The sequence below is a fragment of the Camelina sativa genome, chromosome 17 (assembly GCF_000633955.1).
Source record: "Camelina sativa cultivar DH55 chromosome 17, Cs, whole genome shotgun sequence".
NCBI lineage: Eukaryota > Viridiplantae > Streptophyta > Magnoliopsida > Brassicales > Brassicaceae > Camelina > Camelina sativa.
Genome location: NC_025701.1, coordinates 18,101,318 through 18,115,673, shown reverse-complemented (window position 1 = coordinate 18,115,673; position 14,356 = coordinate 18,101,318). Strand labels below are relative to the sequence as shown.

The following is a 14,356-nucleotide window of genomic DNA, read 5'->3' as shown; positions in this document are numbered from 1 at the left end:
ACCAATAGGAATTTTCCTATTCTAAACCGATAAACTAACATATTTAGATAACTCCTAAATATAACTAATCCTAATTCCATAACTGGTAGGATTAGTATAGCTTGCACTCAAGCTATCTTCAAGCTTATGCCAACAATATCAAGATACATTGTAAGGATGATTTCTTAGGGATTTTTCAATCTGATGGATCTATAAAATATTATTGTTCTATTAATGCAACAAGAAAAGAAGGAGGAGGTCTTACACCTGAAGGATTTGAGCCTCGAGATGAAAGGCCAACTCGCAGAAGATTGATGGTGCAACTCAAAGTACCAGCAAGACTAATTAAGTCATATGACTAAGTCTCCTTTTCCCTTTTATTTCTGTTTTTCCTTTTGCAAATAATACAGTGGCTTTATGTTCCTATCTCTCAGGGGAAAACCCATGTTTTCTTTTCTGCTTTGTGCTTCCAAGTGTGTTAGGAGTTGATGATACTCCATTGTAAATTGATTATAAAGAGGTACCAGCAAGACTTTCATTTTAAATAAAGAGGTATTATGTTTAGCTCAAATTTACAGCTTGTTGCTTCACGTTTTTAGGGTCTTTTAATACTCAAAAAAAAACAATGTGCATCCGTAAATTTATATCAAAGTACATATAATTCAAGACCTTTTTGAAATCTGGTGTGGTTCTCGATTGGATAGTATATAGTTTTGTGTAGTTTTAAAAAAAAGAGACACAAACTTTTGGATTTATATTTTGAATGTTTCTATTCAATTTTGTTCAAAAACGTGATTTAAAATGAAAGTTAACTTTGACCAAAAAAAAATTAAAAAAATGAAAGTTAACTATACACATACTTAATAAATTAATGCAACGAAAATTCGGTAAATATATCACTCGGGAAGATGATATTCTTTAACTGATCCTGAGAAGATGCTTCTTCAATATATCTTTTGGTTATTCATGGATGTTGAGACAATAGCAATACAGTTCCTCAAAAATTCGACCACATGATGATAACATGGGAACCAGAACATGCATAAAAACTCTTTCGTGACAAGATCTTAAACAAAACCATTTTAAACTATTGTAAAAAGCTTACAGTAAATTCATAATCAAGAAGTTTTTTAAGTGAATGATCCATTTAATGTTTCTAGGAAAAACATTACTTTTTGTTTTGTCAAAGGAAAAGAATATAACTAATAACGGATACAAATATAATGAAAATGTAGGGACAAAATTTAAATGTTATACGGGTCAAACCGACACATAAACGAAAATCATAGGCAGGTTTTGATAATCATAAACAAATTGAACTTAGTCTTCGTCATCAGAATTATCGAATGTGATCTTCTTAGCTTTTGGAGCATCAGCTGCAATCTCTCTGAAATGAGCTCCATACAACTTTGATTCCTGCAATTTTTCAACCAAACAAAACACACAGATCAATCACTCCATATGATGATGAAGAAGAAGCATTTTGTGTGGGGAATGAAGAATGTAATGGAAGAAACCAAACCTTTTTCTTTACATGAGTACCAAACTTCAAAAGATCAGCTGGCACGACTTGTCCTGCTTCCCTGAGAACATTCACAAGTTCTCCGGCAAGACCCTGCAACAAAGATACAATCATAATAGAATGATCTCTCTCCATTCTCAACTAAAAGCCTAAAGAATCTAAAAAAAGAGTGTTTTCAGAATTACCTTGTTCAACTGCGTGAAGAACGTGTGTGCAACGCCCTTTTTACCCGCTCTTCCTGTCCTCCCGATTCTGTGTACATAATCCTCTGTTGTTAAAGGGAAACTGTAGTTTATCACAACTTCCACGTCAGGGATATCGAGCCCTCTTGCTGCTACATCAGTTGCCACCTGTGATTTACAAAACAGTGTCAATGCTCTGTTTCAGAACCAACCAAGGTGTTTTTATTAGCCATAAAATTTCGGAATAATAAAGACTACATACCAGCAACGGGCAGGATCCTTCTTTGAACAAAGATAAAGACCTGGTACGTTCGGTCTGTGCTTTGTTTCCGTGTATAGATACAGCTTTCCAACCTCTAAATAGTTGTGCAAATATTAGACTCATTGCAGTTCATGAGCAAAAATACCAATGATCTTTTTCTCTTTTGTTGAGGAAATTAGTTTGGGTTAAAATATCAAACCTTTGCTGAAGAAAACGTTCGAGACGTTCAGCTTCCACCTTGTATAATGCAAATACCAAAACCCTATTCCTGTAAATAACAAAATGCTTGGTGTTAGTATTGTGAAGAAGGAAAGATCTGCGAAGGGGTTGGACAAATTGAGTAGCAGATTTACTTTTGAGATTTATGGTATTTGTCTAGTAAAGCAAGGAGACGCTGATCACGAGCATGTTCATCCAAGACCTGCATTTGTAACCAAACCAAAGACCTGTTGTTAAGAGTATCAAATAAAGGACAAAAGGCTACTTCCTCCAGGGATGATCCGAGAGAACATACCTCAATGATTTGCATAACGTCGTGGTTGGCAGCTAAGTCTTCGGAACCAATGACTACCTGAACGAAATTTTGAATGATCGTCGGGAAAATGGATCAAGATGCAGGTGAGGACAGATAAATTGAGAAGGGAAACATACCTTGACTGGGTTTGGATCCATGAATTCCTGAGCCAATTTGTGAACATCCAAAGGCCAAGTTGCACTGAACATAACCATCTGACGAACTGTAAGACAGATTAGAAAGAAGAAGAATTTCATTAACGGGAACCAAATTTGGTTTCTCACAAGAATGCTAAGTGAAATGTGACAAACCACTTGCCTTTATTTGTCTTGCTCAATATAAACCGGACGGGCTCCTCGAAACCCATATCAAGCATTCGATCTGCTTCATCCAATACCTGACATGTAGGAACTTCTGTTACCATCTAATGACTATGATCCTACGAGGCTGAGTCAAATAACATTATTAAAAGATGATCTGTTGCTTACCACGAAGGAAACATCCGAGAGACGAAGCTCATTAGACTCAATCAAGTCTCTCAAACGACCAGGCGTACCAATGACAATATCCTAACAGATAAAATCAAGAAAAACATTACTCGACTGATCCAGAAGCATAAGTGAATGTCCTGATTAAAGGAGGCCATAATAACAAATCTTACAACTCCAGATCGAATTGCACTTATTTGAGGCCTTTTAGAGCTACCACCATACACACAAATCGATTCCAAACCACAAGGTTTTCCAGCTTCACTCAAAACATCAGAAATCTGCCAAATCAAACACAAAAACTAAGCACAAGTTTCCTTTCATCTCTTATAACTAAAATGATCAAACAAGTTCATATACATACCTGAACAGCTAACTCTCGTGTAGGCGAGAGAACAAGACAAGTAGGATTAACATTTTTTGATCCTTTACCAATCTTCTTATTCTTATTCAACATATGCATAATCGCAGGAATCCCAAACGCCAATGTCTTGCCTAAAATTTGACAACATAAAAAAAAAAACTCAAAGTTCCAATTTTTTCAAACCAAAGTTAAAATCTTTTCACACTAACACAAACATTACTAACCTGACCCAGTTTTTGCAATCCCTATAAGATCACGACCATCCAACAAAAACGGCCAAGTATGTGACTGAATCGGAGATGGCTTCTGGAACGTCTTACAGCAATCTAAGACATTCTCCGGCAAATTCGATTCAGCAAACGTCTTCAAAGCTGTGTACTTTGCTTCTTCCACACCTTTCCCAGACACAGCAACCTTCTGTTGTTCACTCTCTCCATTGTTTGAATCCTCAGCTGCTTCCAGCTTCTTCTCAGGGACATCTCCGGCGATTTCTTTCTTCTTGTTCTTCTTCTCAATCTCTTTCTCCTCTCTCTTACGTTTCTTCTTCTTCTCTTTGTTACTCAACTCCTTCTCCTCTGCAACATTCGTGACCTCTTGAGGCACTTCGACTTCATGATCATCTTCCTTTGCTTGTTTGTTCTTCTTGCTCTTCTTCTTCTTCTTGTTTGTCATCGGACTCTCGACGGATAAGGGTTCGCCGGAGACGGGAAGCTCTTGCTTTTGTCCAGCCATTTCTTTGTTTTTTTGTTCACGGGAGAGAACAGAGAGAGGAGTTGTTGAAACGGCTGAACGAGAGTCGTTTGTTCAATTTAGGTTTTTCTTAGGGTTTTAAAGCATCGTTGAAAAGATATTTTCAGTAATTGCAATTTTGTCTCAATATTTTTAATGATTACGTAAAATGGTCTAGACTTCTTGTTTTCTAAAAAATAAAACCAAAAGTGAAAAGTGAAATTTCGTTCATATAGAGTTAACGCCCTCTTCATGATTTTAGACAAAAATAAACAATGATGATGACTCATGAGGAAAAGAGTAAAGTAAAATTACAACATCCGCTAAATATACAAAGAGAAATTAAAATGAAAGGGAAAAAGTTACAAGAATAAAGTACTAATAAATAGAGATTAAACTCTGGACATAAGAAAGAGGAAGTCCGATAGATTTGGCAGAGAGAAGTAAATCAAAAGATTTGGTAGCGGGATCATGCAACACGAGATGTTGCTTGTGCTCATTATACTCACGATCATATAACAAAAACTTATTAGTTGTGCCGGAGAGAGAGAGTGCAGAGAGAGCCAATGTGTGCGTGCTCCCAAACCAAAAAGAAGTTGTGTTGAGATCAATGGTATACAGCTTCACCCATGTCTTGTCGTTGTTGTTGTTGTTTCTTGGAGCAAAGGACCAAATCAGTTGGAGGAGGTCCGTCTTCAGAGACACGCACAAACGGTTACTGAGGCTGCACAAGGCGATGTCTTCGGGATGGACACGGCCAGGAAAGGGAAGAGGAGTGTTAGAGATGAGTTGAAAAGTCTCGGAGTGAAGATGGAAAGATAAGACCTTAGTTTCGTCTTGACCCTCGGTGAACCAGTGGAGTGACCCGTCAAAATACAAGGGTTCACGGCTAGCGATGATGCGATGCGGGGAAGCAGGGACAACGTACCTCCAGGAGTTGGCGGAGAAATCAAAAACTTCACAAGTAGTGACGTTGTCTAGGCCCAGTTCAGAAGAATTGTATAAGAAAACAGGCTTGTATGTGTCCCTTAGATTGTCTTTACCGAATCCAAGCAAAGGGAAACGGTACGCAAGCTCAAAGAACTTTTCTTGCAAGCCATGAATGAGCTGTTGGAGCCTTGAGGGAGGAAAACAGCGACTCCATCCAGTGGTGGGATTGGCGACAAGACCCGAGTCGTAGAAACTGTAGAGGCAGACAAGGCCGTCACAACTTGTCTGGGAAACAAAGGTGCAGTTCTCACTCTCGGTAGGGGTGATCTTGACCGCAGTAACTTGAGCCTCGTCCGAGACTACTGGTTGTATGTTTGGTGGAGCAGCAACATCACAAGACAGGTAAACCAAGAGGACTTGGGGATCATCTCCCCCACAGATCAACTGCCTGTTCTGGAAATACCTCGATTCGATTGTGGATTTCCATCTCCTCGATACACTTTTGAACCTGCCCAGCGATTTTGCCGTAAGTCTCTCCAGGATACGCTCTACTATATCGTGGTGGAGCTGTTCCATACTTGAGCAGGAGCAATGTTTTATGTTTCTCATTCTCTTTCCGACTTATAACACCACCACTGGTAAAGAGAACTAATGTAGTTCTTCTTGTATATATATAGAGTTGAGCTATGTATCGGAGAAAGGAAAGAACCAAAAAAAAAAAATGGAAACTTCAGAATGAGAGATAAGGAAATAACAAAAAGAAAATGGAAACTTCAGAATCAGATTACGGAAGAGACGATGAGAAAGTTTGTTACGGTTTGAATTACTCTTTCTCATTCAATGAATCGAAAAGTATCTGTACAAGAGCATATATACAATTATCAATACTAGACCGTATACTAAGCTGTACAATACAATCTCTGGTTAAGTTAATCTAATAACTAAACCACACTAAACCAAATCTCTATCTCCAATAGCACCCTTTTATTAAGCGGTTCTTCTTGCTCTACAGGCGGTGGAGACAGCGAGACAGAACACAGATCTCCTCCTCCGTAGCCGTTACAACTCAGTTCAACCCCCTCTCTCTCTTTGTTTTTTGTTTTTTGGGCTTTTATTTAAGTTTGGGCCTAACTAAACCCATATTAAAAAATAAAAAATAAAATGATTTCTCTGTATATTCAGTCTCTACTATGAAGAATATAAACTTTTGTAAAAAAAACTATATTTATTTTTGTCGGCCTGATAAGTTATTTAGTAGAAAAATCAACTTTTAAAATTATATAATTGTATTTTTATTGTTAATTCTATAATTAGTATACATGGAATAATTTAATTTTTATATAATATTAATTTAATCAACTTAATTAGATATATTTATCTATTACTCTAATATTAATATTTTTAACAAAATAATGAAATAATTTTTTATCAGTGTAATACCAAATGAATGATATTTTAAATTCATGGACACAAATTTGTCCTGCCATATAACTCTGTCCTAAATATTTTAATTTGGGAAAAATGCCGTTTAAATCCCTAACTTTCAAAATTACGCCGAAAAAAGCCTGGACTTTCAGAATGCCGTTTTAATCCTCAAGTTTTGGTTGACTACAGAATTAAATGATAAACTTTTGTTGACCTGGCCGTTTTGGTCATCGTGATAATCTCCGTTAGAAACCCCAAGACGGAGTTAATTGGCCGTTAACGGTGTCCGTCTATCAGAAAACGACGTCGTTTCTCTAAATTGAAGAAACATAAAATCCCCAAATCGATTTCTAGGGTTCAAAAACCCCCAAATCGATTTCTAATTCGAAACCCTAAATCTTTCTCCAATTCCAAACCGTTGAACAGAAATCTCTCATTATCTGAAATCGAGACGAAACCCTAATTGCGATGGCTAGAACCCATGGAGGAGGACGGAAGATTCCAACTCAGTGGTCAATGAGAATGAGATCTTCGGAGACAGTGGAGGCAATGGAGACGGTGGAGACAGCGGATGCAATGGAGACGGTGGAGACTGCGGAGCCAATGGAGACAGAGGCAACCGTTCGCAACCCATCTGAGACAGAGGCTGTTTCAAACCAACCCGAAGAAGCGACTGAGATTTGTCAACCGAAACAGAAAAAGCGAAGGAAGTATCAAAAAAGGAAGAAGGGTGAAGATATTGAATAAGATCGTGAGGCTGTTAGTGGGGATGATTGTACGGTGGCTGGCGATGAAGACTGTGATGATATTGGTTATGGAGACGAGGTAAACAGAAACAAAAACGAAGAGGAAGTTCGTCAATCTGAACCAGTTCTAGGTGTCGAACAAAATGGTGTAGTTGTAGAACCATTTGTAGGTGTGGAACGAAATGGTGTAGTTGTAGAACCAGTTCTAGGTGTGGAACAAAATGGTATAGGAAATGTAGGTGTAGAAGAAAACAATTGGGATTCCCATGTAAGAGAAAATGTCGAAAGAGATGAAGAAGATGCAGGTGTCGAGGAAGAAAATTGTGAAGACTTTGAAGCCGAATTTGGAAAAGCTGCGAGAGATGAGGAGGATAATGAAGATGATGCAGATAGTGGAGATGATATATGGGAAGATGAGAGGATTCCAGAGCCTCTATCAGACAGTGATGATGAAGATGATTGTGATGAAAATGGTGATGGTCATGAAGCTGAAGATCCTGAAGAACTGCTGAGTTTGGGGAAAACATTCAATGGCCAGAAGAATTCAAGATAGCTGTCTTGAGGTATTGTTTGAAAACCAGATACGACATCAAGCTTTATAGGTCACAAAGTTTGAAGATTGGTGCGAAGTGTTCTTATCAAGGCCCTGATGTCAAATGTCCATGGAGATGCTACTGCGTGTATGACAAGAAAAAGCATAAGATGCAAGTTAAAATATACGATGAAGAACATGCTTGTGTGAGGTCAGGGTACTCGAAGATGTTGAAGCAAGGAACAATTGCTTGGCTGTATAGAGAAAGGTTGAGAAGGAATCCAAAAAGTACTAAACAAGAGATGGTTGCAGAGATCTTGAGGGAGTACGGTTTGACAGTGACTGAAGACCAATGTGCAAAGGCGAAGACCAAAGTTCTTAAAGAAAGGAAAGTGACACATCAAGAACATTTTGCTCGTATCTTTGATTATCAAGCAGAGATCTTCCGATCTAATCCGGATACAACATTTGAGATTGAGACTGTACCGGGTACAACCATTGGAAGCTTACAAAGGTTTTACCGTCTGTTCATTTGTTTTAAGTCACAAAGAGATTCTTGGAAGCATACATGCAGACCTATCATAGGAATAGATGGTGCGTTTCTGAAGTGGGACGTTAAAGGTCAACTCTTAGCTGTTGTGGGAAGAGATGGAGATAATAGGATTGTTCCTATTGCATGGGCTGTTGTTGAGATTGAGAATAATGATAACTGGGACTGGTTTCTTAGGATGCTCAGTGCGAAGTTGGATCTTAAAGATGGGAAAAAGTTCACAGTCATCTCAGACAAACAATCGGTTAGTCCACTAAATTATTTTACATTCAATCTTACCATAAATGTCATTGTCATTCTTACTTGTTGTATGGCTAATTATAGGGTTTAGTGAAAGCACTCCAAACAGTCATTCCAGAAGCTGAGCATAGGCAGTGTTCTAGGCACATCATGGAAAACTGGAAAAGAAACAACCATGAGATGGAGCTGCAGAGACTCTTCTGGAAGATAGCTAGAAGCTACACGGTAGGAGAATTCAATGGGTATATGCTGGAGCTGAAGAATTACAATCCAAGTGCCTATGAGTCTCTACTGAAGACTAATCCCAGGTCATGGTCTAGAGCATTCTTTAAGGTTGGAAGTTGCTGTATGACAACTTGAACAACCTTAGTGAGTCGTTCAATAGGACAATCCGCCAAGCGAGATGGAAACCGTTACTAGAGATGTTGGAAGACATTAGAAGGCAGTGTATGGTGCGCAATGCCAAGAGATATATAGTCGCTTGTAGATTGAAGACTCGATTCACAAAGAGAGCTCATGCTGAGATAGAGAAAAATATTGCTGGGGCACAGGCTTGTCAAAGGTGGATGGCAAGACACAACAAACATGAAATAAAAGATGGTGATATGATTTACGAAGTGGACATGAGTGCTCGTACATGTGGTTGTATAAAGTGGCAGATGACAGGGATACCATGTGCTCATGCTGCATCTGTCATCATAGGGAAGAAAGAGAAAGTTGAAGATTATGTTGTGGACTGGTACATAGCAAGAATGTGGGAGCTAACATACTACGATGGTATTAGGCCTGTTCAAAGCAAGCTCTTGTGGCCATGTGTGAACAGATTAGGAGTGTTGCCACCTCCATGGAGAAGAGGCAATCCTGGTAGACCAAATAACCATGCTAGGCGAAAGGGGATGTTTGAGACTGCTTCTAGCTCCAACACCACATTATCACGCATGAACCGTGTCATGACATGTTCAAACTGCAAGGAAGAAGGACACAACAAAGCAAGCTGTAAGAATCCGGGAGTTGCAACTCCACCAAGGAGAGCAAGAGGTCGACCAAGAAAAGATCAGGTAATATTCATAGTTGGTGTTTTGTTTAGAATATTGAATGAATATTGATATTGTTATTGACTTAGGAACCGAGGATTATCTTATTTGAACAAGGACAACCGTTGGTTGGAGAAACATCTCAGGGACCATCTTCTCAGGGACCACAACCGCAGGAACCATCATCTCAGGGACCACCACCGCAGGAACCATCATCTCAGGGACCACCAAATCATGGAACATCACAGAGAGGAGGATCATCACAGCGAGGACGATCATCACAGCGAGGACGATCACATATACCACCAAATAAGAGAGGAAGAGCACATATACCACCACTGCAGACAGGAGGATCTCAGGATGCATCTCAGGGAGGCGGAAGTTCTCGGACAGGAGGTTGGCGTCCATGGTTTCAATGTTCAAGCTAATAAGCTTTTGTTGATGCAGTTTATGTGTTTTTTGGTTAGTAGCATAACCGTACTTGGTGTTGTTGTTTGAGTGGTTTGGCTTGTGTGTCATTACCAAAACCGTATTTGGTGTTGTTGTTTGAGTGGTTTGGCTTGTGTGTTATTACCATCTTAGGAACCGTATTTGGTGTTGGTGTTGTGTTTTGTTTTGTATTAAGACATGTTCTATTAGGTTATTTTCAGACATGATCTAAACATGAAATTGTCTATTTCATTCATCACCTCCAAGCGATTACAACACAGACAACCCATTTATGAAAATACAATTAATAACCAAAAACAACTTTCTTCTCTTTTCCTTGACCATACATCACATAAACCAACATAATGGTGATAACATAAAGCCACACAAAACACACTTTGAAGCTTCCTTTACATTTGTGAAGTTCCATTTTGCTAATCATTTCTTCATCCTTCAATTCTTGAATCGTAGCCTTTAACTCATTTGCCTCACATTTAGCTTTGCTAATCTCATTTGCCATGATCGCTACTCTTGGCAGAGCATCTTCAACTTCTTCAAACACGGCATCCTCGACCCACTTAAACAAGTTTTTCTAATGCACATACAAATGACACATTATTACCTTGAATTGGCTAACATAACGAAAAACAAGTTTATATACTTACATCTTTCTTGGTTGTCCACGAATTTGCATCTCTTTTGCTGGCACAACGGAAGAAAGGATGTCCCGGATTCTCTTGCGTCTTAGAAGTAAAGATAGTGACACCTAAACCAAATACACACTTCGACGGAACACCACGCTCACCGACGACACCGGAAGTGACAGAGCTGGAACTCATTGGAAAAAGATTTAGGAGTCTGAATTAGAAATCTATTTGGGGTTTTTGAACCCTAGAAATCGATTTGGGGATTTTATGTTTCTTCAATTAAGAGAAACGACATCGTTTTCTGATAGACGGACACCGTTAACGGCCGATTAACTCCGTCTTGGGGTTTCTAACGGAGATTATCACGATGACCAAAACAGCCAGGTCAACAAAAATTTATCATTTAATTCTGTAGTCAACCAAAACTTGAGGATTAAAACGGCATTCTGAAAGTCTAGGCTTTTTTCGGCGTAATTTTGAAAGTTGGGGATTTAAACGGCATTTTTCTCATTTTAATTTGCGGTAAACATCCCTTATATATTAAAAGAGGAACATTTTGGTGAAAAAGCTGAGGTGTCAGCATTACAGAGCTCAGAGCACCATTTAGCAAAATCTCCTCAAATTTTCTAATTAATTACATCTTTGTGCCATTGTATTTATTGGCCAAAACAATGACAACCTCTTTATACCTCTTTTGTTTCATGCCATTAATTTCGATATGACATAGATATCTTTAACTTGGGAGCAATCTGTATAAAACTGAAAGAAAAACAGGTATAATTCGGGAAGTTTTTTAATGGCATCAAACAAATAAAAGGAAAATTAGTAATATAAAATAAAACATAAGAGGGAGAAGCGTTGTTTGCTATGAAATTTTGCAGTGTTGATGAAGAATCGAACATAACACACTTCAATCCGGGAAGAATTTCAACAAGATAATCGAAAATGTGCTATGACTCAAGCTCACTCTTCCGAAACTAGAGATAAAAGATAATTGACAAGTAATAAATAAGTAAATCAGCCAGAATTTATAAAGAAAATACAAGGAATCCATATGCTCTGTGATGTAGATTTTGGAAAAGAAGCCCAATTAAAAATAAAAACAAGTAATAATATTATACCAATAGTTGAGATATATTGGGATCTAATGATCAGTTAAAACTTATTAAATCCAGTATAATAATACCGTAACTAATACCAATTATATAAGGGATCTAATGACCAATTATAGTCTTCCTCTCACAAAACAATTTTGTAATTTTATTTCTCCGTCAATTATGGGCACATATATTACTTAAAGAAACTAAAAATATCCAAAATAATAGAATTCTCCTTAATAAAATACCTATATAAAATACTTTATATCCCATTTTATTATTTGCCTTTCTCTTACTATATTATTTACATTAAATTATCATTAGTATAACTAAGGAACCATTCATTCAATAATTGAAGGAAATCTGTAATATTAATTTAGGAATACACTTAAAGGTTAAAAAAAATCATATCAAATATCCATATTGTCAAACTGACCCAATTTACATATTAAGAAGAAAAAAAGATTTAACAATAGATTTATTATATTTTAGGAAATCGTTCAAATTAGTTCCATAATAATCAGGTTATGAGAATTTTGTGTGGGTATATTCATGTATGAAAAAATACGGGACAAAAATTTTGGGAACAAGAATTCAAGCAGAACATATGCGAATATACTATTTATCCCTTATATATTAAAAGAGGAACATTTTGGTGAAAAAGCTGAGGTGTCAGCATTACAGAGCTCAGAGCACCATTTAGCAAAATCTCCTCAAATTTTCTAATTAATTACATCTTTGTGCCATTGTATTTATTGGCCAAAACAATGACAACCTCTTTATACCTCTTTTGTTTCATGCCATTAATTTCGATATGACATAGATATCTTTAACTTGGGAGCAATCTGTATAAAAATGAAAGAAAAACAGGTATAAATCGGGAAGTTTTTTAATGGCATCAAACAAATAAAAGGAAAATTAGTAATATAAAATAAAACATAAGAGGAAGAAGCGTTGTTTGCTATGAAATTTTGCAGTGTTGATGAAGAATCGAACATAACACACTTCAATCCGGGAAGAATTTCAACAAGATAATCGAAAATGTGCTATGACTCAAGCTCACTCTTCCGAAACTACAGATAAAAGATAATTGACAAGTAATAAATAAGTAAATCAGCCAGAATTTATAAAGAAAATACAAGGAATCCATATGCTCTGTGATGTAGATTTTGGAAAAGAAGCCCAATTAAAAATGAAAACAAGTAATAATATTATACCAATAGTTGAGATATATAGGGATCTAATGATCAGTTAAAACTTATTAAATCCAGTGATATAATACCATAACTAATACCAATTATATAAGGGATCTAATGACCAATTATAGTCTTCCCCTCACAAAACAATTTTGTAATTTTATTTCTCCGTCAATTACGGACACATATATTACTTAAAGAAACTAAAAATATCCAAAATAATAGAATTCTCCTTAATAAAATACCTATATAAAATACTTTATATCCCATTTTATTATTTGCCTTTCTCTTACTATATTATTTACATTAAATTATCATTAGTATAACTAAGGAATCATTCATTCAATAATTGAAGAAAATCTGTAATATTAATTTAGGAATACACTTAAAGGTTAAAAAAATCATATCAAATATCCATATTGTCAAACTGACCCAATTTACATATTAAGAAGAAAAAAAGATTTAACAATAGATTTATTATATTTTAGGAAATCGTTCAAATTAGTTCCATAATAATCAGGTTATGAGAATTTTGTGTGGGTATATTCATGTATGAAAAAATACGGGACGAAAATTTTGGGAACAAGAATTCAAGCAGAACATATGCGGATATACTATTTACTCATGTGAATTACGAGGAATGGTGTTTTTTCAGGTAAAAAAAAATGAAATATTGCAATCAGATGTATTAGACGGGTTTAATCGCTTGACAATTATATTTTTTAAAAATTATATAAAAATAACTCGGGTCCAAACTTAGTAGATAATTGTTTAAGTTTTAAGAAACCAGGATTTTACCTCACACGTAAACATAGAAAATTGTTTTGTGGTGGGGTTTGAGTTTTATTTTCCTTTCCAATAAATATATATATATATATATATGTTATGAATAAATATTTTCGACACAACTTGTACACCGCAAAACATATTTAAGGGGCATTCTCAAAAATGCCCCTTTGTCCATATCTCTTTTTAAAAATACCCCTTCATGTTGACCATTTTTAAAACTACCCCTCTTTATATACAAAATGACCAAATTACCCTTTTTGAGTGATAGCAAGAATGTACAGTCATCAAAATCGAAAATATTTTCCCGCCAAAAAAATTTCCCGCCAAAAACCTTTTAAAACTCTTTAAAAAATCTTGTAAAAGCATTTACAAGGTGTTTATAAGGCTTTTATAAGGTAGAAACCTTATAAAACCTTTTAAAAACCTTGTAAATTTTTTTTGGCGGGAAAAATTTTGGCGGGAAAATTTTTTTTTTCGAAATTTTTTATCAAAAGTTTTTTGACAAAAAAATTTTTGGCGGGAACATTTTTTTGAAAAATTTTTGGCGGGAAAATATGTCGGAAATTTTTTGGCGGGAAAATTTTGTTTTTCTTTTTATTGAATAAAATAATTTTCATCTAAGGGTAAAATGGTCATTAAAAATTAAAAGAGGGCATAAATAAAAATGGCCAGAAAAGAGGGTATTTTTGAAAAGGGGTATA

The 14,356-nt window shown here is 36.2% G+C and overlaps 4 protein-coding genes across 4 annotated transcripts; 1 reads left to right on the top strand and 3 right to left on the bottom strand.

Annotated features, from left to right (window-relative positions):
* LOC104757564 (DEAD-box ATP-dependent RNA helicase 5) lies at positions 1,119-4,125 on the bottom strand. Its single transcript, XM_010480317.2, has 13 exons — positions 3,536-4,125; positions 3,312-3,442; positions 3,121-3,228; positions 2,948-3,028; positions 2,778-2,856; positions 2,597-2,682; positions 2,460-2,516; positions 2,299-2,366; positions 2,145-2,213; positions 1,946-2,039; positions 1,687-1,851; positions 1,502-1,594; positions 1,119-1,395 (listed from the first exon to the last, which is right to left on the bottom strand). The coding sequence occupies exons 1-13, from the start codon at positions 4,041-4,043 to the stop codon at positions 1,300-1,302; spliced, it is 1,635 nt and encodes a 544-aa protein (XP_010478619.1). The 5' UTR covers positions 4,044-4,125; the 3' UTR covers positions 1,119-1,299.
* On the bottom strand, positions 4,419-5,546 carry LOC104759606 (F-box/LRR-repeat/kelch-repeat protein At1g09650-like). The gene has a single exon (XM_010482515.1). The coding sequence runs from the start codon at positions 5,544-5,546 to the stop codon at positions 4,419-4,421; it is 1,128 nt and encodes a 375-aa protein (XP_010480817.1).
* LOC104759604 lies at positions 7,976-9,925 on the top strand. Its single transcript, XM_010482514.1, has 4 exons — positions 7,976-8,467; positions 8,548-8,771; positions 8,849-9,521; positions 9,587-9,925. Exons 1-4 carry the CDS (start codon positions 7,976-7,978, stop codon positions 9,923-9,925), a joined length of 1,728 nt encoding a protein of 575 aa, XP_010480816.1.
* Positions 10,231-10,765, bottom strand: LOC104759603 (uncharacterized protein At1g43920, Chloroplastic-like). The gene is made up of 2 exons (XM_010482513.1): positions 10,592-10,765; positions 10,231-10,518 (listed from the first exon to the last, which is right to left on the bottom strand). Exons 1-2 carry the CDS (start codon positions 10,763-10,765, stop codon positions 10,231-10,233), a joined length of 462 nt encoding a protein of 153 aa, XP_010480815.1.